Source organism: Peromyscus eremicus, chromosome 6, assembly GCF_949786415.1.
Source record: "Peromyscus eremicus chromosome 6, PerEre_H2_v1, whole genome shotgun sequence".
NCBI lineage: Eukaryota > Metazoa > Chordata > Mammalia > Rodentia > Cricetidae > Peromyscus > Peromyscus eremicus.
In genome coordinates, this window is record NC_081421.1 from 80,495,617 (window position 1) to 80,517,673 (window position 22,057).

General features: G+C 54.3%; 1 protein-coding gene across 2 annotated transcripts; it reads right to left on the reverse strand.

The window, feature by feature from the left end:
• Nucleotides 1-286: 286 nt before the first annotated feature.
• Kcnc4 (potassium voltage-gated channel subfamily C member 4) lies at nt 287-21,129 on the reverse strand. Of its 2 annotated transcripts, none has more exons than XM_059264952.1 (4): nt 20,372-21,129; nt 9,701-10,637; nt 7,601-7,804; nt 287-1,283 (listed from the first exon to the last, which is right to left on the reverse strand). In XM_059264952.1, the coding sequence occupies exons 1-4, from the start codon at nt 21,062-21,064 to the stop codon at nt 1,222-1,224; spliced, it is 1,896 nt and encodes a 631-aa protein (XP_059120935.1). In that variant the 5' UTR covers nt 21,065-21,129; the 3' UTR covers nt 287-1,221. The 2 variants fall into 2 exon arrangements, with proteins under 2 accessions (XP_059120935.1, XP_059120936.1); XM_059264953.1 differs by having other exon boundaries at nt 287-1,345.
• Nucleotides 21,130-22,057: the final 928 nt, after the last annotated feature.

Genomic DNA, 22,057 nt, shown 5'->3' on the forward strand with positions numbered 1-22,057 from the left:
CTTTTGAGTACTTACTGCTAGCTGTAAACTGCGGGAGCTGGGCCACAGGGAGGATGGCTGGTAGGGGCTCAGGTGTGCTTGCGTTCCTGAGACACAGACGGTAGGTTGGTTGGAACTCAGGGAGATCCCCCACAGACCCACAGCCAGAAAAGAGAGTCGAGGCAGATGCTCACAGAGGAGCAGCAGGACACTTGGATGTCTTTATTGGTGCTCGAGCACAGCATGACAGTTGAGGGCATGCAGACAGGGCACAGTGGGCCCAGCCTAGGCGTGCCTCAGACACACACAAGGGGACAGCTTTAGAAAAGGACTGACCGATACCAAGGGTGGGCAGGAAGGGCTGAGGGAGAGGCAGAGGCCGAGGCTGAAGGGGTCACCTGGCCTCTGCTATTGCACGCATCCTCTGGCCACCGGCCAGGAAGTACAGTATTGCAACTCGTCTCCTCTCGCCAAAAGTGTCCCCTTCTCAGACCCCTGAGCCAGACGGGCAAACAGATCCCCTTCCACCTGCCCAGCAGCATCTTTGAAAACAAGTGGACAAAGGAGACTCACACAGAAGAAATGAAACTCCCCTCTGTCAAAGGCACAGAAGGGGTGCTTGGAAGGAGTGGCAGGGGCTGTGGAAGAACCCCTGGAAGTGCCCCCACAAACCGGGGTGTGGGGTGGGAGGTAGAACCCCAATCTGGGGTGGGGTTGGGCTAGTGAAGCAGTGGCCCTGGAGGGCAACCTTGCCTTAACAGACTTCCACAGGCCACTTGCTGGCAGGGGAAACACCCCCAAGTGAGAGCAGCCTGGGACCACCCAGCTGGAGAGGCAGGTTCCAGGTGCACTTTTCCTGGGACAATCCATACAACACGGTCAGAAGAAACAATCCATGAAGGAAGAGAAGGGGGGAGACAGGGTGGGAAGAGGACTTGGGAGACATAGCCTAACAATGAAGACAGACCACCAGTAGCACGTGCACTACACACAAGAGTTATATAGTATGTATGAATATAGATACTATATGTGCATATATGTCTCTTCAATGTACAGTAGAACAGAGTATCAGACCCAGATGGCTCTGGGCCCCGAGAGTCACATGGGAGGTTTTTCCACCAGTCTTGTGCAAACAAGGATATCTGAGTCTTTCCCAGCGAAAGATTCGTGCCTGGGTTCCAGAGTTTCCCTAAGCCTCTGGCTTTCTGTCTGTCTGCCTGTCTTTCTCACGTTGGTGCCGCGTTAAGAGAGGGTGAGGACTTCAGCGTGGGCATAGTTGGACGAGAGGGCGTCTTGGCAGGTCTCTGTGTTTAAAGAGCACAGGTGTGAGACACTGGGACGCACGCTTTCGGTTCAACATTGCCTTCTGGGGGGGTAAAGAGTTCAGCAAAAGAAAGGGAGAGACAAAGAATAAGATGTTAGAAGGAAGCCAGGCAGCTGCTGACCCGTAGGCTGTGGGCTAAGGAACAGCCAAGAGCAGAGCTGGAAGGCATAGGGAACCCAGGGCTAAGAGGCAAGGAAGAGCTGGGGTGGTACAGGGAATGGGGTGAGACCTTCATCTCTCCTCTGCCAACCCACCTCCAGGCCAAGGAGACCCAGGTGACGGTGAAGCTCAGGTAACCATTTCCAAGCACTAGCCTTTCAGGTCTTCAGAGTTCTAATGCAGGAAGGAGAGGAACCATAGCAAACTCCATATGGTCTAGCAGGGAGGCAGTGGGGAAAATCCCTGATGTGGACGATGGCCCACGGCCCATCACCCAAGCTGTTCGCTACTCTATTTGTGCTCTCCCCAAAGAGCTCCATCTGCCCTCACCACCATGGACAATTCACTCTCCCCAGGAGCCAGTGAAGATGGCTCTAGAGTGTGGAGCCCTGTCACACCCAGCCCCTGACCTCAAAGTGATAGGCAGAGTCCTGGGGCACGGGGTATGGAAGGCACACAGCCTTAGGAGAGCAGGCTGGCCCACAGCATCTCACTAAGAAACCCATGCCCTCAGCTTCAGATATCTGAGGCTTGGGTCTCTTTCCCTATTTCCCAGTGGCAGTACTGGCTAGACAGTCAGGGAAACTGGACTAAGTGTGGTAGAAGTTTCAACCCGCCCCGCCCCCCAGGCTGACTAGTACAGTTATTAGGCTTGCAGTTAAAGGTGGGTATGCCATTTGGCATCCAAGCCTCACAGCTGCTACTCTGGGGTTCCCTGACATGTTCAAAAGCTTTTTTTCTTTGATAAAAACATGTTCTCATCTCAGCATGACCTGTTACCACCTCCTTAAGACTGTGGCCCCAATCGCCCCTTTAAACACTGTCCCTTGGCCTTCTAGAGTTCTAGGCCTTTGAGTACTGCCTCTGAGGAAACCATAGGAGTGAGCCCTAGACTCTTTGGTGCTCCATTTCTGAGGACAAGACAGAGCTACCCTTTGCCCTGCATGTCTAACATTGCTCTGTCTGTGCACATTCAGAAGGACTCAGCCATTGGTCCCTGCTCACCCAGAGAAGAGGAGTGGCTTTGGGCACTCTACAGGCCACTAGATCCTAAGACGCACTGGAGAAAGAATGGCCTCGGGGGGCTTTTGTCAATGGCTTCTACGTTCTCCACCCTTGGGGTCTCAGGAGATCCTTTCTAGGAGTCTTATGCTGGACTCTAACCTCCATGACTCACTAGGATCGAGGCAGGAAATTCAGACGGAGACTGATCAGGGCAGGGGAGGCCTACTCTCTTGATTCTTTGTGAATGGCAGTCTTGGCCCATGGGTGCCTCCTGGAGCCTTGGCCAGTACTCAGCATCCTTTCTAGCTCCTTGTTGACCCAGCTGTAGGCTGGACAGGCCCCTTCCTGCTGGTGACACCTCACAGTCACTTGTCTTAGAAGACTGGGCTGCCCAGCTACCTCTGGGGTTCTCAGTAGTCCTGGCACAGTCCGGAAGGCAAGGCTAGGAGTTTGATCCGGGGCTGCCTCCTTGCTCTTTAAGTGGGGGCCCGGTCCCAGGCTACAGGGCCAGGTTTCTAAAGGCCAAAGCAACAGGTCCAATTCCAAGTCCAATCTAAGGAAAGGTTAACTATGCCCTCGGTGGGAGAGACCTTTCTCCTAGCGAAGGACGTTCAACACCTGGATGGGCCTGAGGCTTGTATAGACCACTGCCTCTCAGGGAGGCATGGAGACTCTGTAAATGGTGGCTTTATTCTTTCCCAAGCCCCTGGGCAGACACAAAAGTCCTAAGAGGTAGCTGAGGGCAGATAACTCACCTAGTTCTCCCACTAACTGAGCCTGTCTCTTCCCTATGGAGCTAGGAGACTGGGGGTGGGTATAGGAGCCCATCCCTCCAACGAAGACTAGGGGCTTCAGCCTGGCAGATGCACTGTGTTGCCCAGGGACATCTGTGCCCCCCACTGGGGTGCTGTGAGCATGCCCATCCCCGTAGGAGGGAAGAGGGGAGGAGGCGGTGGGTGCCGTGGAAACTTGGGCTCCTGACAACTTGAGGGATACCACAGAAATAGCTACCTCAGCTCCCCAAAGCAGAACAGCAAGTCAGAGAAAATAACTGTGGTACCCATGCTAAACTGGACACCTGGCTCATCATGAATCTGTCAGACCACAGTCTCCCGGTGCCAGGAGGCCTGCTGGGTGGGGCCGCCGAACCTACCACAAGGAGGCTAGATTCAGACTCAGCATCTTCTCCTGCTTCACAGGCTGTCCCGTATGTATCCCCCCATCTCATCTCTCTCAAGACACCTCCTTCTGCGAGCAAGTGGCTGCAGGCCCGTAGAGCACCGCTGAACAGGAGTGTCCCAGGGCCTGATCTGACAGAACTTCCAGAAGGTCACCTAGTGTTTGCTCAGTGCGGGCAGAGCTTGTCCCACGCTTTGCACTCCAACCCCAGCAATTTATGCCGGGGCCACCTTTTGAGTTGAGCCCCTGGTTTCCCAGTTTCCTGCCAGGTCCCTAAAGCGATCTCACCAGGTCCCTTCATTACCCTGTAGGGAGCAAATATGGACCTTCCTTAGTCACTCCCTTTCCAAAGTTGCATAATCCGACTCTAAAATTGCCAGGCACGTGGCTCTGCTGTCAGGTCAATTCCCATCAGGTGAAACAGGGAAGATCCTGGCTGAGGCTTTTGTCCTTCAGCCCTGGGCTGAGGGAGGGGCTTACTGGGAGCAGGTGGGGCCAGAGGCAGGTGTGGGTAGGAGAGCTTCTGTCTCCTTACTTCCCCTCAGCTGTCCCTGCGCAAGGTGTACCCCTGCTCACCCAATGACTCACAAACCTGTTGTGCTCCCGGGCTCGTTAGGTAAATGAATACACTTAATTATAGAAATTAGATGAGTCTCCGGTTCTGGCAGGAATACAGAGCAGAGGCTGGGTGGGAGTGGCAGGTGACTCAGAGGCAGGGCTGGGAATCTGAGGGAGCGGGGAGAGGGAGCAAACTGTCGCGGAAGCAGAGGAAGCAGCATAGAGAGAACTGCTGAGGCGCAGGGCACAGATGGGATGCTGGGTGGGCCGCAGGGTGTCACCCGCTGAATCTGGGCACAGGCTTCAGGGAGGAGGGCCTCCCTGCACTTAGACACCCTGCCCAGGGCTTGCACCAAGCCTGGGGCTTGGATTCGAGGAACTCCCATCTGTGCCCCACGTCGCAGCTGGAAAACACCAGGTCCTGCTCCCAGGGCAGCTCTGACCGCAGGTGCTGCTCTTCCAAGGAGTCAAATGTCCTTTACACCAGCAGAGCTGCCCCATGAGACAGCCTTGTTACCTGCTGGTCTTGGTGTGGGGTGGAGAGACAGACAGACAGACAAGCTGTTTGGTTACTGGTTAAAGGCATAAGGAATGCAAATCAAAGTTCTGTGACTAAAATACAAATGTAGGTTTGACTTGCAGGCAAGGTTGAGGAAGTTCCAGATACTCCACGTACCACGCACCCCCTGGCCTATAGGATCCTGAGCTGGAGGCAAAACCCAGAGACGCAGCTCCTGAGTGTGCCAGCACCTAGTTCTGGGAGAAGCTCTGAGAATATCTCCCCCTTGCACTCAGGTTCCATGGCTGAACATTTTGGGGAGCCAGGTGCTGTGTAGGGTAGGCTCAGGGGTTCAAATTCTCCATCCTGACTGAAGTCCCCTTCTGTTGTTTTCTCAGACCTCAGGAGGGATAAGGGCTGGGATGGCATATAAACACGCCTGCTTGGCTATGCGTCCCAGTGTCAAAGCTGAGGAAGGCCGTAGGTGTAGCTAAGGACCTGAGTGACCGGGTGGGGGGCTCGTGAGAGGGGGGAAGGGGTGCGAGAGCAGGAGCTTTCTCGGAGGGTAGGGCGAGCTGTACCGCGATGCCAGTGGAGACAGCCCCAGACTGGTTCCAGCCGCTCCTGCTATGTTGTTTAGACTCCGGGACTTTTCACAGCCTTGGTGAAGAAAAGGCACATGGGTCAAAGGGGAGCATCTCCTCACCAGGGGAGCTCCATGGAGTCCACGCTACTTCAAGAAACTGTAGGGTGGGTAGCCCCAGACTGGGGTGAAGGGATCTCTTCTTGTTGGGAGTGGCTTTGATTCTCCCTGCCCTCAGTCTCCCGGGCTCCTGAGGGCAGAGCATAGGACCTACATCCAGCTGACTTGTGTCCTGTCTTGTCTCAGGTCTATGTTCCCATCTAGCTCCTTGGTGGTCCAGCTGCACGAAGACTTCATAGCTCCAGCACCTACCTTCCCCAGTGAGCACCTGCGTCACGTACGCTCCTGGCTCATGGGAAACTACTGGTTAGTGAAGGGGTCAGTTTGATGGCTGGAACAGGCCTGGCTGGACTCAGCCTCTCCTTGTCCTAGGTCTAGATGGCTGCGGAGAGGTGTGGTGTGGGGAGAGTTGTTAAGTGCGCTCTGGGAGTTTGGTGATATTAATTGCCACACTTGCTTAGCAGGGCCTGTTTCCCAGCAACCCACCTGTTCCCTCTCGAAGGTCACTCTAATTGGCTGAGCTACATGCTTGTTGCCAAGAAGCAGTGTGGAGGCATCTTGAAAATAGAGCAGATGGGCCCCAAAGGCACCCCAGGGGGGCACAGTGGAGGGATGCAGGCTCTTTTGCATGGTGCCTGTAGATGTGAGAGCATCTGCCTCCAGGGCTCTCCTAACTTGCACACTCACGGCCTCTTCCACAACTCTACTTCCACCAAGCACTTCACAGCACCGGAAGGGAAGCCAGGGCGTTCATCCTTCAGCTCTGTGTTCACAAGAGTGAGGGACACACTTCACACCGTTGCTCAGCAGGCTGCCGCCTGAGCAAGGCTCTCTAGGTGTGAAAAGGGATGCAGTGGCACTACTGCATTCCTGAGGTGCAGGAGAGAAAGACATGTCCAGGGTCTGAAGGTTGGAGCACAGGATTCACAGGTGAGGGTGTGTGAGCTCTGAGCATTCTACCTACAGCCATCTGGCCGGGGCCTCTGGGCCATATCCTTCCAGGTGCCAGACTGTTGTTCCTGTTGGCTATCACCCACTAAGATATGGGCCCAGCAAAGCTGGATGCCCACTTTTCAGAGCTTATTAACCCAGGGTGCGTAGGAATCACATGGGACGCTGCCCCAGAGACTGCCTGGACCAGGTAGCTAGGGGCCATCTTTAGGGCCCAGAGGCATCTCAGGCTGTTCTGCAGCAACCACTACCCTTGTCTGACTCAAACCAGTCAATCTGAGACTTGGGACCATGGGAAGTTGAGAGTGGGAAAACCTTGCTAGCCAAGAAGTGGCCAGAGAGAGAAGTTGGGGATGATATTTGTTTAGGGAGAAGCATAGCTTCTCTTGGAAATAGGCAGGGTGTTAGCGGAGGTCAGGACACAGGACAGACAAGGTAAGTGGGCTCAGGAAACAGGGAGGACCAGGGTCTGGTCTGCAGCCTCCTGGTTCTCAGCCATCACTGGCCCTTGCCACCCTAACGGTTTCCGTTTCCCTCTCTCATTTAAGCCTAAGAATCCCTGCTGGCACAGACCAACTTCAGCTCTGTCCCTGCCGTATGCTAGAAGCCTGGTGAGAGAATTCCAGACTTCCTTGACAGACAGGGAAGGGCCTGCTCCACTAACTTTGAGGATTCTGCAGATGACTCCTCAGAGAGAACCACGCTCCCTGCACACCTCCTCCTAGCCACTCCTAGCCACTCCTGTGTCCCATGTCACACCCCAGCAGCCTGTAGACATGGATCTGTCCACCTTGGGATCCAGGCCCCCAGTGAAGAATTGGAGATACAGGGCCTGTGTGGGCTCTCTGAAAACCTAGGACCTGGAATCCCTAAGTCTGTTTCCTTGGGGAAGCTTTGGCAGTGTTTAGGACTAAGGAAATGACCTAGTGGGTATGACCGTGTGGGCTAGGCCTGCAGGACCAGAGCAGGGAGGTAATAGAGTATCCCCTAAAATGTCTAGCACTACCCTTCCTGGTGGGTGCCTTTGAGGGAGGGTCTCCATAGACTCATGGAAGATACTAAAGACCTTTCTAATCCAGACACTGGTACTTGGGACATCCATCCTAAAAGCGAGGGCGCACCCAAGGCAGAGGAGACGGTGGCCATGGGCTCAGGGGAGGGGGAGACCTCAAGCTCTGTGGGGAGGGCTGGGGAGACTCAGCTCTGGGGGGACTCCCCATCTGCCCAGCCCAGGGAGCCATACCTTTCCGGACACTGCCGTCAGCACAGGCATAGTCCCCAGCACTGAGCAGGAAGCAAGCGGCTGCCTTCTTGTTTCTGTCTCGTGTACCTGAGCGTCGCAGGGCTCGACGCTCCTCGGGGGTGGGGGCTGAGGCCAGGGGCTGGGTGAGGCCAGCTCCCTCCTCATCAGACAGCACCGCATTAGCATCACCATTCTGCTTAGAGTCTGGAGGGGACAGAGAGAAAGGAAGCTGAGATGGTTACTGGGGCCTTCTTAAGGGAGCTACCTGGGGCCTCTCAGATCCCAGGTCCAGGAAGCAAAGGCAAAATGGCTGTGCTTGGTCTGAAGGCTTTTCTCTCAGCTTTGGCTTAGAGCCTCCCTTGGGGGGCTGGAACATAGCACAGACATCCTACAACCGCAGTATTTCCCAAATGGGCTTGCGAGGATGTCCCAGGAGATCAACCCCTGCAGGCGCAGACTCTTATTTCCCCTCTGGTCTGGCTCAGGTAGGCTTGAGATGAGTCTGCGTTCCTTAGAGAATAGCTAGCTAGCAGGAATGATGGGTGGTGGCTTGAATACCAGCCCTACTCGGTAGTGTCTCTGACTTCCTCCCTGCACCACTTAAGGTAGTTATTCTGTTCCTCGGGCACCCGGGCCAGTGCTGAAGGGCTTGGGCAGAGCTCTCATATCTGGGAAGGTATAGGGAAGAGGCTCCAGTTCAGCTCTTCTCTGTGGGAACACCTTGTCTTTGTCAAAGAGGGGCACAGTTACTATGGTCCCTGACTGTATATGGTGGGGCTAACCTGGCCTCAAGACTCTGGCACTGGCCATGCAAGACCTCAGTGTGGCTAGTCAGTCAAGCAGGATAAGGGCCTCAGTGCTGTGCGCATCTAGGAGGCTGCCTAAGGCCCTCTGTATTTGGACACAAGGATTCTCTCTGAGCTCTGACTGGGCCTCAGAGCACATCTTAAATTCCCAACAGAATCAGGGGTACCATTGTGGTAGGGAACAGATGGAAGCTTCTCTGTTAAGTTCTTTATCAAGGAAGATCCAGACCCCAGTTAATCCCAGAGAGCAACGAGCCCCAACACGTATGACGGGTACATGCCAAGAGGTCACGAGTAAGTGTCTGAACTCAGGCACCGCTCTGGAGGACTAGTCCCACTTCTCAAGTTTAACCAGGAGCTGCTGCCTCGGTCTCCCAGCCCTACCTAGCCCAGCCTCAGTGGCCTGACAGTCACCCTCCAGACCTGGGCTTCTACCATTCCTGGGAGCCCCATCCTTTGAATCTGATAGTGCTTTTCCTGTCTTCTGACCGCCTCCCATGTTCTTGGGGACTAAGCTGCTTTTCCTTCTGCTTTCCTGACCCAGAGCAGGTGAGCTTTCTTGAGTGGCCTTTCCATGGAAGGACAGAATTTGATGCCCAGTCTTACTTCCCTCAGGGCACAAGCACAGGCTCCTTCCATTTCCCCCCTTTTTCCAAGACCCTGGACTACTTCCTCCTTGGTTCCCTTCTATCCATGTCAAACTCTGAGCCCAGGACTCACTCCAGCTTTAGCTGAACAGAAGGCAGCCTCCCACTGCTGTTACGTTATCACATCTATTAGGCCAAGAGACAGCAGACGTGAATGTTGGGAAAGAAGTGACTCATGTGTTGATGCACCTTGGAGGAACAGCTGCCCTGATCTCTGGCTAATCATATCAGCGCTGGCATTTGCTCGAACCCCTCAAAGCGCAGCACATCCACCCCACCACGCATTTGGGTCTCATCAGAGTCTAGGGGGTAGGATATTGACACGTCATTCCCACTGATCTGCTGTGCCTGGAGGGGAAGGGACTGGCCGCTGGGAACAAAACAAGGAGGCCAAGGAGGGACCAGAAATCAGCCCTTCTAACAAACAGTCCCATGAAGGACCACTCACTCCACAGAACCCTGGTGTTCACCAAGATCATTAAACCACAGGACAAAAAAATTGATCTTAATCCTTGGCCCTCCTAGAGACAGACACACCTTACATACAGCGGAGCTCGCACAATACAGCACAGACCCAAATTTGAAGGGCTAAGGGAACCTCCTTGACTACTTAGGAAAAAGGGATCCTCTTCCTAAGCCCTACTCACCTGCCCGTTTCCTCTCAACCATACCCTCTTCCCGGGCAGGGGGGCTGGTGTCACTGTAGGTGCTGTCCCGGGGCGAAGTCTCCTCAGACTTGCAGTAAATGGGTGACTCCAGCTGGGCTGGCCGCGGTACATGCTTCTTTCGCTTCTTGGGCAGCTTCTGCTTGGCCATAGCCAGGGAGTAGTACATACCAAAATTGTTGACGATGACAGGCACAGGCATGGCAATGGTTAGCACACCAGCCAGCGCACACAGTGCCCCAACCAGCATTCCTGACCATGTCTTAGGGTACATGTCCCCATAGCCAAGTGTTGTCATGGTGACCACGGCCCACCAGAAGCCAATGGGGATATTCTTGAAGTCGGTGTGGTCATTGCCCCTTGGGTCAGATGGCCTGGCCCCAATTCGTTCGGCGTAATAGATCATGGTGGCAAAGATGAGCACACCCAGGGCCAGAAAGATGATAAGCAACAGGAACTCATTGGTGCTGGCCCGGAGTGTGTGGCCCAGCACACGCAGCCCCACAAAGTGGCGCGTGAGCTTGAAGATCCGCAGGATGCGTACAAAGCGCACCACACGCAGGAAACCCAGCACATCTCGAGCTGCCTTGGATGACAGGCCACTCAACCCCACCTCCAGATAGAAGGGCAAGATGGCCACAAAGTCGATGATGTTGAGCAGGTTCTTGACAAAGTCCAGTGTGTCTGGGCAGCACACAATGCGAACCAGGAACTCTAGCGTGAACCACATCACGCATACACCCTCGATGTAGGTAAGAATGGGCTCTGTTTCTACCTCCCGCCGGAAGCGCACGCTGGTGATATTCCCTACCCGGTGGATCTCTGTCACATTGCGGTCAATGTTGAAGGCCTCATGGGTCTCCAGGCAGAAGGTGGTGATGGAGACCAGGATGAAGAACAGAGAGGCAAAGGCTACCACCTGTAGGTTAGGAGAATAGGGAGTGGCCGTCAACTCAGAAATAGTTGCCCTCGCTGGAAACAGTGACCTCTACTCATGGAACATGAGCATAAAGGTTACTAGTCCATTGCTGGTCAAGGGCTGGGGTTAAGGTAGAGAGAGATGAGAGGCTCTGTATGCACTGGTGCTCTAGAGCATTGCTTCCCCTAATCTTTGCCAGGGTTCTCAGAAGACAGAGGCTGCTTTTGGCTGGAAACCACAAATCAGGGTACCATAGCTGCCTCGTCCTGCCTACAACAGCTCTGCCCAATCTATGCTTTAAGGATTCTCAAATTGTGGTGTGTGGACAAACCAGGTGAAAAACCTGTTCCAGTGTGGCTAACTCAGGAGGTTTAGGAAGGGTCTATAGTCCCACCCTTCCTCACAAGCTCCCAGGTGAAGTGTAGTCCACATACCACACCTGGAATAATCAGGCTCCCAAAGCGGGGGCCTAAGCCAGAAGCATCAAGTATGTGGAAACAGGTTAGAAACGCAATTTTCAGCAGCACAAACCTACTGAAAGAGAAACTTGAAGGAGACACAGGGCAAGAAGTACTTTCGTAAACCATCTAGGTGACTCTGATACACACTCAAGATAAAGGTCCATTGCTTTAAGGGTTGTCCAGAGACAAGGGCTGTAAGGAATCACCTCTTTCTGCCAACTGACCCCATTAACATGACCTACCTCCATGACCCCACCTACCACCTAGAACCACCTTTGGCCTGAGTGGTAAACCAGGAAGGAAGACAAACATGGGCTGTGGTGGTTTGAAAGAAAATGGCCCCCAAAGGGAGTGGTACTGTTAGGAGGTGTGGCCTTGTTGGAGGAAGTGTGTCATTTGTGTGGGCAGGCTTTGGGGTCTCATACATACTCAAGATACCACCCAGTATCCTAGACCACTTCCTGTTGCCTGCAAGTCAAGATGTAGGACACTCAGATACTTCTCCAGCACCACGTCTGCCTGCATGCCACTGTGCCATACTATGATGATCATGGACTAAATGGTTGAAAATGTAAGCTACCCCAATTAAATGTTTTCCTTTATAAGAGTTGCCATGGCCATGGAGTCTCTTCACAGCAGTAGAAACCTTAACTAAGACACGGGCTATGACAGGTGATGGGGAGAACAACCAATGTCTGTCTCCTTTTCTGCAAACCGATGCTAGCTGGGACACTGAGCTTCAGAGTCAAATGAACTGTACTTATCAGGATCAGAATGGCGGCAGCTGATCCGACAGCCATGGGGATCTCAGACAGAACGATGACAGCAGTATTCGGCAGAGGAATGGCTGGACTAAGTGTCCAGTCATTATGAATGGAGATGAGATTCATGTGTCATAACACCAATTACAGAGCCTTCATCTGTTATTCATGCCGTGCCATTCGGCACTGTCAAGACGTTCACTGTCAAGGTCCACTCTCCGGCTACTGGTCCTGCGTGGTGGCTGGGGCTTGGCTTCCCTCCCCCACCTCGGGTGGAGGACCGAACCTACTGAGGGAGGGTGACTGAGGGAGGCCCATGGCCGCAGAGTTGACAACCCCACGCCTGCCCTGCTCCAGTTTCTACCTGGCCTTGTCCCTATTCCCGTGCAGTGAGCACTCAGACCTGCCTGTCAGGAGTTTTCCTCAATGTACCTACACTGAAAGGAGTAGTTACTGCAAGATAGCAACAGAGAACATGGGAAGCCAGGCAAGAAATCACACCCCCAAGGCCCTCCGGGATAGAAGTAAGTCGAGGAAGGAACTTGGGCCATGATGTTCACCATCTATTCTCTTCCTGGGACTATTAGGCACCCTATCTGGGTCTCTGCCTTCAATCTCCTTAGTGACATGCCAGGCAGATTTCATCTTTCCAGTTCACATAGGAAGAACTGAGGATCAGAGAGGTTGCGTGCCTCTTCTAGGGCCACACTGCTCAGAGCAGGGAAGAACCAGGTATGGCCCCAAAATCATGTGGTCTGTACATCCCTTTACACCATACCATCATTACTATCACCCAAGCAGAGTCGCTTCCCAGGCCCAGGAATTCAGGCCCTGATTACGGAGCCTGCCCTAGTTCCCGGATGCCTGCTATTTCAACATGAGGATGTGTGCCTTCATAGGACAGGTCTCCCATCATACATGACAGTGGTATTTCCCTTACGCCTTGGATGGGTTGATCACAGATGGTAAGGAAAGGAGCAGGTTGGGGAAGAGGGCCTATAGGCTCTCTCCTTACTTTACAGCTCTTCCTGGAGCACCTCCTGCCTACTTCTCCCTGTGAAAGTAAATTTCAAGTGCTTTTGCTGGCCTCACTTTTTCTCCCCTGGGATACGGGCTGCCAAGACAACACAGGCTGCTGCAGGCTCTCTGTGGCCATCAGCTGGGAGCTGGTGACAGTGCCTGCCTGTGGCAATGTTGGGAATCCAGGGTCCTGGCTCCACCCTGTGCTCCAAGAAGCCGGAAGGAACCAGGGTGAGGGCTTAGGACAGCACTTCCTAGCTTGGCCAGGAGGCATGGAAGCCCAAGCTTTCTCTCTCTTTCTCTCTTTCTCTCAGGGACCATTAGCCAGCAGAGCCGGCCCACCTGGGAGCCTGAGTGTGAGGTTAATTAGTGATGTGGAAAAACAAGGTCAGGCAGAGCTGCCAAGGGGCTGAGCACAGGGAGCAGAGGCAGGAGGGAGGTGTCCAGCCTTCGCCAGTCTGCATTCCTCAGCTGCCTCTACCACAGGTGTTAGCAGCAGGCCCAGACCACCTTCACGGGGAGCAAAAGCAACCCCAACTCCTGTGGTCTCCCTGGCTTTTTTTTTTTAAGCACAGAGAGGTCCCGTGATTGCCATAAGGTTGTATAGGTTCTTTAGGACCAATTGTGACCTACAGTATTCCTCTCCTCTACATTACTCTCAGGCAATTGTTTCCTAAGCAGTCGGTCGGCTGGTGTAATTAGTGCTTTCTGCCCAGCCTCATCCTTGAGGGAGGGATACTGTTTCATTTCCCACAAGGCCCTTGACTCAGGCTGCCCAGGACAAAAGGGATCCCAAGAGACAGCAGTTCCAGGGTCACAGACTGTGCTAAAACTTTAGCCCCCATGAGCAGTACTGTAGGTCTGTCCAGTGCGCCTGCCCCTTCCTCTCATCAGGCCCTGCGCTGCCAGCCTGAGGGCGAGCCGGCAGAGCTAAAGGGCACAGGGCTGGCAGCCTCAGCTGGGAAGTCTGTTGTCTCTTAGGGTCAGTCAGGTAAGCGGTGTGCCCCCCAGGCCATTCTCTCCTTGTGTGCTGGGACAGTACAAGTCCTCGCCTCTCACCATCACGGTAGGATGAGTGAGCTTCAACACAGCATGCACCTAACATCTGCTAAGTACTCCATGAAATGGTGACAAGCTGAGGTGGAGGTAGTCTCTGGGGGAACTCCCTCCCACGTCTAAAACTAGCAAGACACCGAATCCTCAGAAGTTTATACAAGTCAAGCCCCTTTCTGCTCTGGGAGACAAACCTGAAGGCTAGAAGTGATCTGTCCTGGATGCCATGGCTGAAACTGTCTGCTGTCTCCTTGGCAGGAGGACACAGGCTGTGGATTCTAATGGATGTCAAAACTGCCCCAGGCAGGAAACTGTTGGTGTGAACTGGCTGTGCCTGCCAGAGGAGGTAGGTGGGCCTCAGCACCTGGGACAGGTCACCCCCAGCAGTCAGGACAGTACTCTACCAGTTCCCTGTTCTCCTGAGACCACACACACACACACACACACACACACACACACACACACACTGGCCACTATGGCCTTCAAGGGACCTGCCCATCTCTAAAGGCCCAAGTGTTGCAACTATCAACCCAATCACCAGCTTTTCCTGGTAACTCCACTGTCTTTGAACAGACGAAAGGTCACACTTCTGGGTTCAAACTGGGTTCTGTTACCAACCACCTAGGAGACTTCTGTGAATTTCTTCGCCTCAACGAGCCTTAGAATCTGCATTTATAGAGTGGTAGCTTGAACACCTACTATGTGCCACCATGCCGGCAACAGCGGGAAACATCTAGAGAAAACACTGCTGACTTTCGGAGCTTGCATTCCCGTGGAAAGAAACTGCTGTCAAACAGACCATTTACATAGCATAGCCAAGGGTATGAGCGTTGTGGAGAAAACCAGAAACAGGAGGCATCGACGGTGGAGCCAGATCACAATGACAAGGTGAAATCTGAATGGAGACCTAAAACAAGGAGTTCCTGAGGCAGCAGGAACGACAGTGTAAAGACCCCAAGTCTTGGAGGGGATGCGAGCAGAATCTACCTAATAGCGCTGTTCTGAGAACTAAAAGAAATGATACCTGTGACACTCAGCCCAGAGCCTGGAGTGGCTGGGATCTGGCATAGGCTGGGTGAGTGGAGAGGTGACAGACACTAGTCAATGGGAACTGAATACAATCACTGGGGGCTGGGGAGGGGAGTCCAGGGAAGGAGGGCCAGGGAGACAGATGGACAGATAAACATAAGGAGACTCATGCCCAAAACCTATATTAAGGAAGACGTGTAGGAGAAGGAAAAATTGAGAACACAGCCAAAGATGCTTGCAGAGGAAGATCTGTGGAGATCGGGTGAGGGGCTGAGCCTCCTGGTGAAGCCAGATCTTAGTACCCAGGCAGTGCTGGATAGGGAGTGGGGTGCCCTGGGGTGAAAAGGAAGGAAGGAACAGGGCCTGCCACGAAAGACAGCTCCGAGCAGCTCCTGGCTCCCGAGTGAGACATACATGAGGCTCTATCCTAGCTGAGGGCCACTCCTCCTTTCTCTGTCTATCAAACCTGGCTGTGAGTCAGCAACCCCTAGTTCCAGCAACTAGTGTTGACCTTCACCTGTGCTCACCCTTGCTGGATGGGCGTCACTGGACTGCCCAGAAACTGGGAGTCCTCAACCAAACGGGATCTGATCCAGCCCAAGCCACTGTCCAAGAGCCTCTCCTCTGTCAAGTTCCTTCTGCCATGTCCCATACAGACCTGTCTTCCCTGGCCAGACAATCCTGCCCCCGACTCTGCATAGTTGGGCACTATGTGTTTTTAAAGCAATGCCTTCATTTAGCCATTATTCAAGGAGATAAGTCATTATCCTACAAGGCCTGTTCAGCTCAACTTTCTACTTCCTCCCAGAAGCCCCACCCCATTTAGAGGTGGGACCTGTCACTCCTCTTTGCCTATTGGACTTTATCTTTCACAGCTACCACATCACCCATCACAATACACCTAATATTACTGCTGCTATTCCTGGTCACTAATGTCTCTATTCTACCTGCCCTAGCTCTCCCCAGACCACTGGGCTCTTCTTTACATTTCTAGAACCCAGCATGAAGAAGTTATTCATGTAGTGCTCAGTAAGTGTCTTCTAGATGAGAAGTGGCTGGAACCTCTCCTCACAGGACTGGCAAGCTGTCAGGAGAAGGGATCATTAGCTACATGGCCGAGGCTAGAGGTCACAAAGGTATGCCCAGGAGGACCTCCAGATAGCAGGGAGCTTGACAGCTCGCTAGAGTGGGCCGACCCTGCCTCTGACAGGGCTCCTTGCTAAGCACCAGGTGACCACTTCACAACCAGAAGGAAAATCAGCAGGGAGCTGGGCCATCATGGCATGTTGGTACTACCCCGGGTGTTGTGAGTGGCTGGTGCTAGGCACTTAGACTAACAATGTCCGCTGTGGAGGTGAAGGATCAAGGAGCGAGCTCTTCCCAAGGCCCAGCTACCTAACTCTGCTCCTGCCTGCTCTTCCCTTAGATCTCCAAAATAGCCCATTGAATTTCACTCCCCTCCCCAACTCCACATTCTTACAAAAAAAAAAAAAAAAAAAAAAAAAAAAAAAACGGTGACAAACAGAAACAACTCATCATCCAGAGACAAGATGCTCTGAGGCAAATGTTGATCTATTCAGAATGAGAAAGAGAAACAGCTCTAGGAGGAACCTGAGAGGCTGCCTGAGGCAGAATCAGCAGGGAATCTGCAGCCTTTGGCTGTCCAGGGTGGGCTGGCACTACCCTTCTGGACTCACATTTCATGTTCGCCCTATACCCTCGCTCAGAGGGCACAGCCTCAGGGAGGGCTGGCCCTCACTCTGAAGCCTGCCGTGACTCCTGTGACCACCAACCATGTCAGACCTATACAGGGACCTAAGTTTCGACCCTCTGCTCCACAACCTAGTGTTTACTTGTAACCAAGCCTGGCCTCTTGGTTCTTCTCAAAGTCACCCGGTGAAAAAGTGAGAGCGAGGGGGTCAGACCCTGGCAATTCTAGAAATGAAAAGAAATAAAGAAAGGGATAGGAATGGAGTGGAGGAAGAGGAGGTTCTCCAGTGAGAGCCACCCCCAAGCCCTCCAAAAGCCAGAGACCCTTTCTGGGCTGGAGCTGCAGAGGCAGAAGGAGCAGCAGATGTGGACTCATGAGCTGAGTTTGGATCCTAGTGAGACTAGCTGTGTTGTCTGGATGGGTGTCACTGTGGCTCCGTGTTCTTATCTGTTCACTGAGGTGAATGATGCCTCCCTCTCCTGACCAGGAGGTAGCAGAAGAAAGCCCAGGTCAAGCTCCTGTCACACAGCAGATGCCTGAGAAAGAGGGACATTCATTTCCAGCTGCCCTCCTGAGGCAACGGGAATCCTGTGATTAGCCCCTTCTATTCTGAAGGGGAACATGGTAAGAAAAAAGATCCATCCCAGAACCTTAGCCAAAAGAGAAGGGCCGTGGCCCTTCACACAGCTGACAGCTGAATTAAATTCAGCTCAGCTTGGGACCTCTAAAGAACAGAGCAAGGAAGCAAGGTAGCTCAGGGTCCCTTCAGGCCTCTAGTCCACTCTCAGAAGGAACAAGGCAAGATCCTATAGATCTGAGTGCTGCCCAAGTCCCTCCTGGCCTCTCCTGGGTTATACAACAATCTAAGGGAGTCTTTGCTCTGCCCCAGGGCAGTGTCCATGAGAGGCTGAGCACAGAACCAGCCTGCCCTCAGCTCAGGCCACAGAAACAGACCTGCAGGAGCGGCCTGACTAAGGTGAAGGCAGCAGGGGGGATCATCCTGCCTAGGAGCCTTCCTGAATGAACCAGCTGATAGCCTGGCCAGTAGCTAGGCAACAGGCTCTCCTAATTAGCTCAGTTCACTTGTGTGTCTGCTTTGCTCCTGTCAAACATACTGTCCAAATGCCGGGACTGTTGTAGGGAAGAGCTGCCTCGAGGCCGAGAGCACAGCTCCTCTGCCCTCACGTGCCCTCCTAGGTGACATCGTGAGTCTACAAACCCTCGGGCTGCAAACTCCTTCCAAGGAAACTGCCCCTGACTGGGATGGTATGCACACATATCTAACAGCACAGAGCTCCTGGGGGGACAGTTCTGCCAACTTGGGGGTCAGTGGAGAAAACAAATGCAGCTTCAGAACTCTCTCTGGCATTGGGCCCTCAGGTCTTAAGGAGTCACAGGGTAAGCATCCCTTCTGATGTCCCCTCGGACTTCTGAGTTCCATTGCTTCCTGGGTTTCCTATGTCTATTCACAGATGAGAAGAACCTAAGGACTCCAAGCAGGCTGGAGCGAGGGAACTAGCCACTTCTCCACCCAGCTAACAGCCTCATCCAGTGGGGAAAGCCTGTGGTAGTTACGGAGTGAGGGCTTAGGCATGAAGGAGCCCCAGCTTTGATTCAACGCCCTCCCAGAGTGCTGTAATCCCAGGCCAGTGGTTTACTTGCTGCCAGCCTCAATCTGTTAAGTGGACATTGTTTTAAATTCATTAGGAAGAGGAGAGATTAATGTAATGTCTTCCCAGCAATGTACTGGTACAGGATGCTCAGTGAAGAGTCGTTATTAATTTTTTAATAAATTGTGTATTCCCACTTGTGTGACCAGAACAGCTCAGAACTGGTCTCTGCCTGTGTTCCTTAGGTGTGGGCAAGTCTTCTGGCACATGTGCCAGCCAGAGCTCCACATCCTAATGACCTGAAGATTGGAAATTGACTATGGCTTTGACAAGATAGTTACTGTGTCTGGACCCCGGTTCCTCCCCTACTTAAATGGGAGAATTAACCCTCTACTTGATGGTAGAGCCTCTCCCAATTCCAGAGGGAAAAAGGAAGCAGGGGCCCCAGAATGCTCAGAAATGGGGCCTAGTTCCCTTAATCACCTCTTTCCATGACGGCTTCCCTCCTTTGCCCCTTTCTGCCTCCTCTCCTACCTCACAACTTTGAAAAAAGTCTCAATGACTTGTGACTGTCTCTCTTTCCTAGTGAAGACAAGCTAAGGGCCATCAAGCTTAATAAACTCACAGCAGGGGTGCGCTGGCCAGGGGCATTACTGTGTTCCCTACTTCTTAGCTGGTTTTCAGGACCACAAAGCTATAAGCCAAAGCAGCTACAATAAACAGGGCCTGGAAACGACTCCAGATTTCCAGTGGCTACTTCAAGTTGCAGACCTCTTGCTAAGATCTCCACCTCCTGTCTCTTCCAGGCAGGAGATGCATTGCCCTGGCTTGGTATTTATACCAGCCTAACCCATCCCTTTAACTGCATTCTTCAACCGTCCGCTCTCCCCTGGGTAGGAAGTGGAACTTCTTCTCTCGTGACTAGGGTGAGGACCAGCCCATGGGGTGTTGAAGAGAGATGCAGACCAAGGCTCTGAGACTCATTAGTATGACAACTTGGGATGCCAAAGGAACCAATCAGTCCAGCTTCAGCTCACAGAAGCAGACCTCAAACACAGCAAATCACACTGCTTTTCTTTCTTTCTCCTGTCTCCTAGACAGATCTCAACCAAGTTTTAGGCTAAGGCCATGAGAGCGGATACCAGCCTGCAGGCTTTTCTATTTTTAAATTTCTAAAGCCTTCTTCAGGGTTTTAGCTGCCCAAGCACGATGCAGTGAATGAATACCTATCTTTCTAGCACCCCCTCCTACCTTCAGGGTAGGGACTAGGTCTTATCTAAATCAACCTGTTTCCCCTTCTCCCCACACATCCATTTCCAGTGTAACCTGAACCAGGGCTTTCCGGGAAGCCACTCTGTGCTAGAGCAGAAAGAAAAGAGTGGTGACAAATCCAGTCGCATCACCAGGAAGCTTGTAGCTGGCCAGTGTCCTGGGACCCCAAGAGCCTAAAACAGGAGGCTTTTCCTGTCTAGTTCTCCACACCATCTCAGAGAGGCCAGGTTATGACAGAGGTACCGAGAGCTCTGGGGCATGGCCTGCTCCCTGGAAGAAAGATCCCCAGTCAGGAAGGGAGGCTTGGGCTCTGGGGATCTCTGCCTCTTATGAGCTGGGCATTGTGGAAACTATGCCCCTTCTATGAAATGCACAGCTGCCTGTACACAGAGCTGCTGGCAAGACAAAAACAGGTAAGTGTCCATCACAATCCAAGATTTCCTTCTCCTGATCCGGCCTTACCCCTGCAAAAGACCAAATTCAAGCTCTCCAGGACTATGGTCCTGTTCAGGGCAAACTGTGCTGACCAAAGAGGAGCGAGCAATGCCAAGTTGAAGGCATGCCACTCACTGGAGAGGCAGACAGCTGGGATTAGGTCTAAGTAGAAAGTCAAGTGTGTGCAATCTCCTGATGGAGCATGCAAGGGGGGAGGGGGTGACTTCCAAGGGCCCAGGAGGGATTTGGGAGGCAGGCAGGTATAGCTCGCCAGGTATGTCGGTCTCCTTCTCCACCCCACCCCCACCATCCAACCTACCAACACCAGCATCAAGAACCCCTTGGACACCAAGCTGTGGAGACCCTGGCTTCTGACACTCACCCTGGCTGCCCGGGATGAGTAGGGATCCTCGAAGAGCGCCCACATTCGGGGCTGCCAGCCACGGCAGCCTCCGGATCCAGCACCAGGGCCCGCGCCTCCCTCATGGGGGCCCAGTCGCTGCAAGGCCAACTCCCGCTCATCGTCGCCAGCCTCATCGCTGGGCCCTGCGCCACCCCCGCCCCCGTCCGGGCTCTCGAAGATGTCCAGTGCCTCCTCAGCATCACGGTGCTGCCTATAGGTCATCCAGCAGCAGGGTTCCACATCAGTTTCATCGATACCCCAGAAGGTGAGCTCTTCCTCGAAGAGAGGCCCACAGACGTCGGCGGGGCAGTGCAGCTTGCCGGTACGGTAGTAGTTGAGCACATAGGCAAAAACACCCGGGTGCCGATCAAAGAAGAACTCACAGCCCCCGCCGCCGCCGCCGCCGCCGCCGCTGCTGCCGCTACTGCCTGCACCGCCGCCATCCGACTCCGGCCGACCCCCGCCGTCGGGATCCGCCAGCCAGGCAAGACGGGTGCCCGGTAGGGTGCGCAGGGTGCTGCGGTAGGTCTCATGTCGCGTGCCGCCCACGTTGATGATGATCTTCTCCGACGCCTCGCCCTTGGCCATCTCCTCCTTCAGACATGTTTTGGACGGAGGCTTGTTCCCCGACTTGCGCCCGCGGTAGGAGGAGACACACACCGAGCTGATCATAAGAAGCGCTGCGGGGCTCCGGCTTGGGGCGGCCGCTGCCCTCCAAACACCCTTCCCAAGGAGGCAGCGTCAGACCGGGGAGGGGGAGGAGACGAGGAGGAGGTGGAGGAGGAGGAGGAGGTGGAGGAGGAGGCAGGAGGCAGTGGCGGCCCCTTCTGCGGCGTGGCTCTGCCCCTGCCTCCCCCCTCCCCTCCCCCCCAGGGCGCGGAGCAGGAGGAGTTGGGTTTCTCTAGTGTACAGGTGGTTGGGATTGGGGCAGGCAGAGCCTAGGGAAGGCAGGAAGTGGAGACCAGGGTCGAGGACTCAAGCCAGGGGTCCCGGGGAGGTAGGGGCAAGCACAAGGATGCTCAGGGCCGGGGACACGCCCCCCAACCCCAGAAAGACAGAGAAGCGCACAGTCCCAGAGCACTGCGAGGGTCCGCGGCGCGCGCGCTCACACTCACGCGGGCCACCCTTTGGCTCCCAGACCGCGCTGAGCCTGAAGGCGGCTGGTTTTCTCCCGGTGGCGGCGGCAGCGGCAGCGGCGTAACAGCAACAAGTCCTCGGAGCAGCTACCGGGGTCAGGCGGATGCTCTTAGGGTAGTCGGAGCTCTGCGGGGCCAGGCAGTGTGCGGTCAACTCGAGGCGGCGGTGGCTGCATGTGGCCTCTTCCCCCCATTCATAAATCCAGCGCGGGGCACCGATGGCGGGCGGGGCTGATCCGAGCGAGAGGGACCAGCGGGCGGGGGCTGTGCAGGACCAGGCAGCAGCAGCAGGAGGAAAACAGGCGCGCCTGCAGCAGAGAGCCCGGGTCCTGCGTCCGCGGCCGGGAGCTGCGCCGGGCTGGGTGCCGCGCTGCGGGGGCAGTGGCGGGACGAGGGGGGGGGCTCAGACGGGGCGTCCTGCGCAGCGCAGAGCCTGGAGGGCGGGGCTGCTCTGAAGAGCCAGGCACCCGGCGCTGGCGCAGGAGTATCCCGGGCGGCGGCCGAATGGCCAAGGACACCTGCAGGCATC

Bases quoted from the DNA above. Each gene is read 5' to 3' on its own strand.
- Kcnc4 (XM_059264952.1), bottom strand. From the start codon at position 21,064: ATGATCAGCTCGGTGTGTGTCTCCTCCTACCGCGGGCGCAAGTCGGGG. The intron at 10,638-20,371 runs GTGAGTGTCAGA...CCTAACCTACAG, and splicing joins ACTCATCCCGGGCAGCCAGG to GTGGTAGCCTTTGCCTCTCT. The intron at 7,805-9,700 runs GTGAGTAGGGCT...TGTCCCCTCCAG, and splicing joins GGTTGAGAGGAAACGGGCAG to ACTCTAAGCAGAATGGTGAT.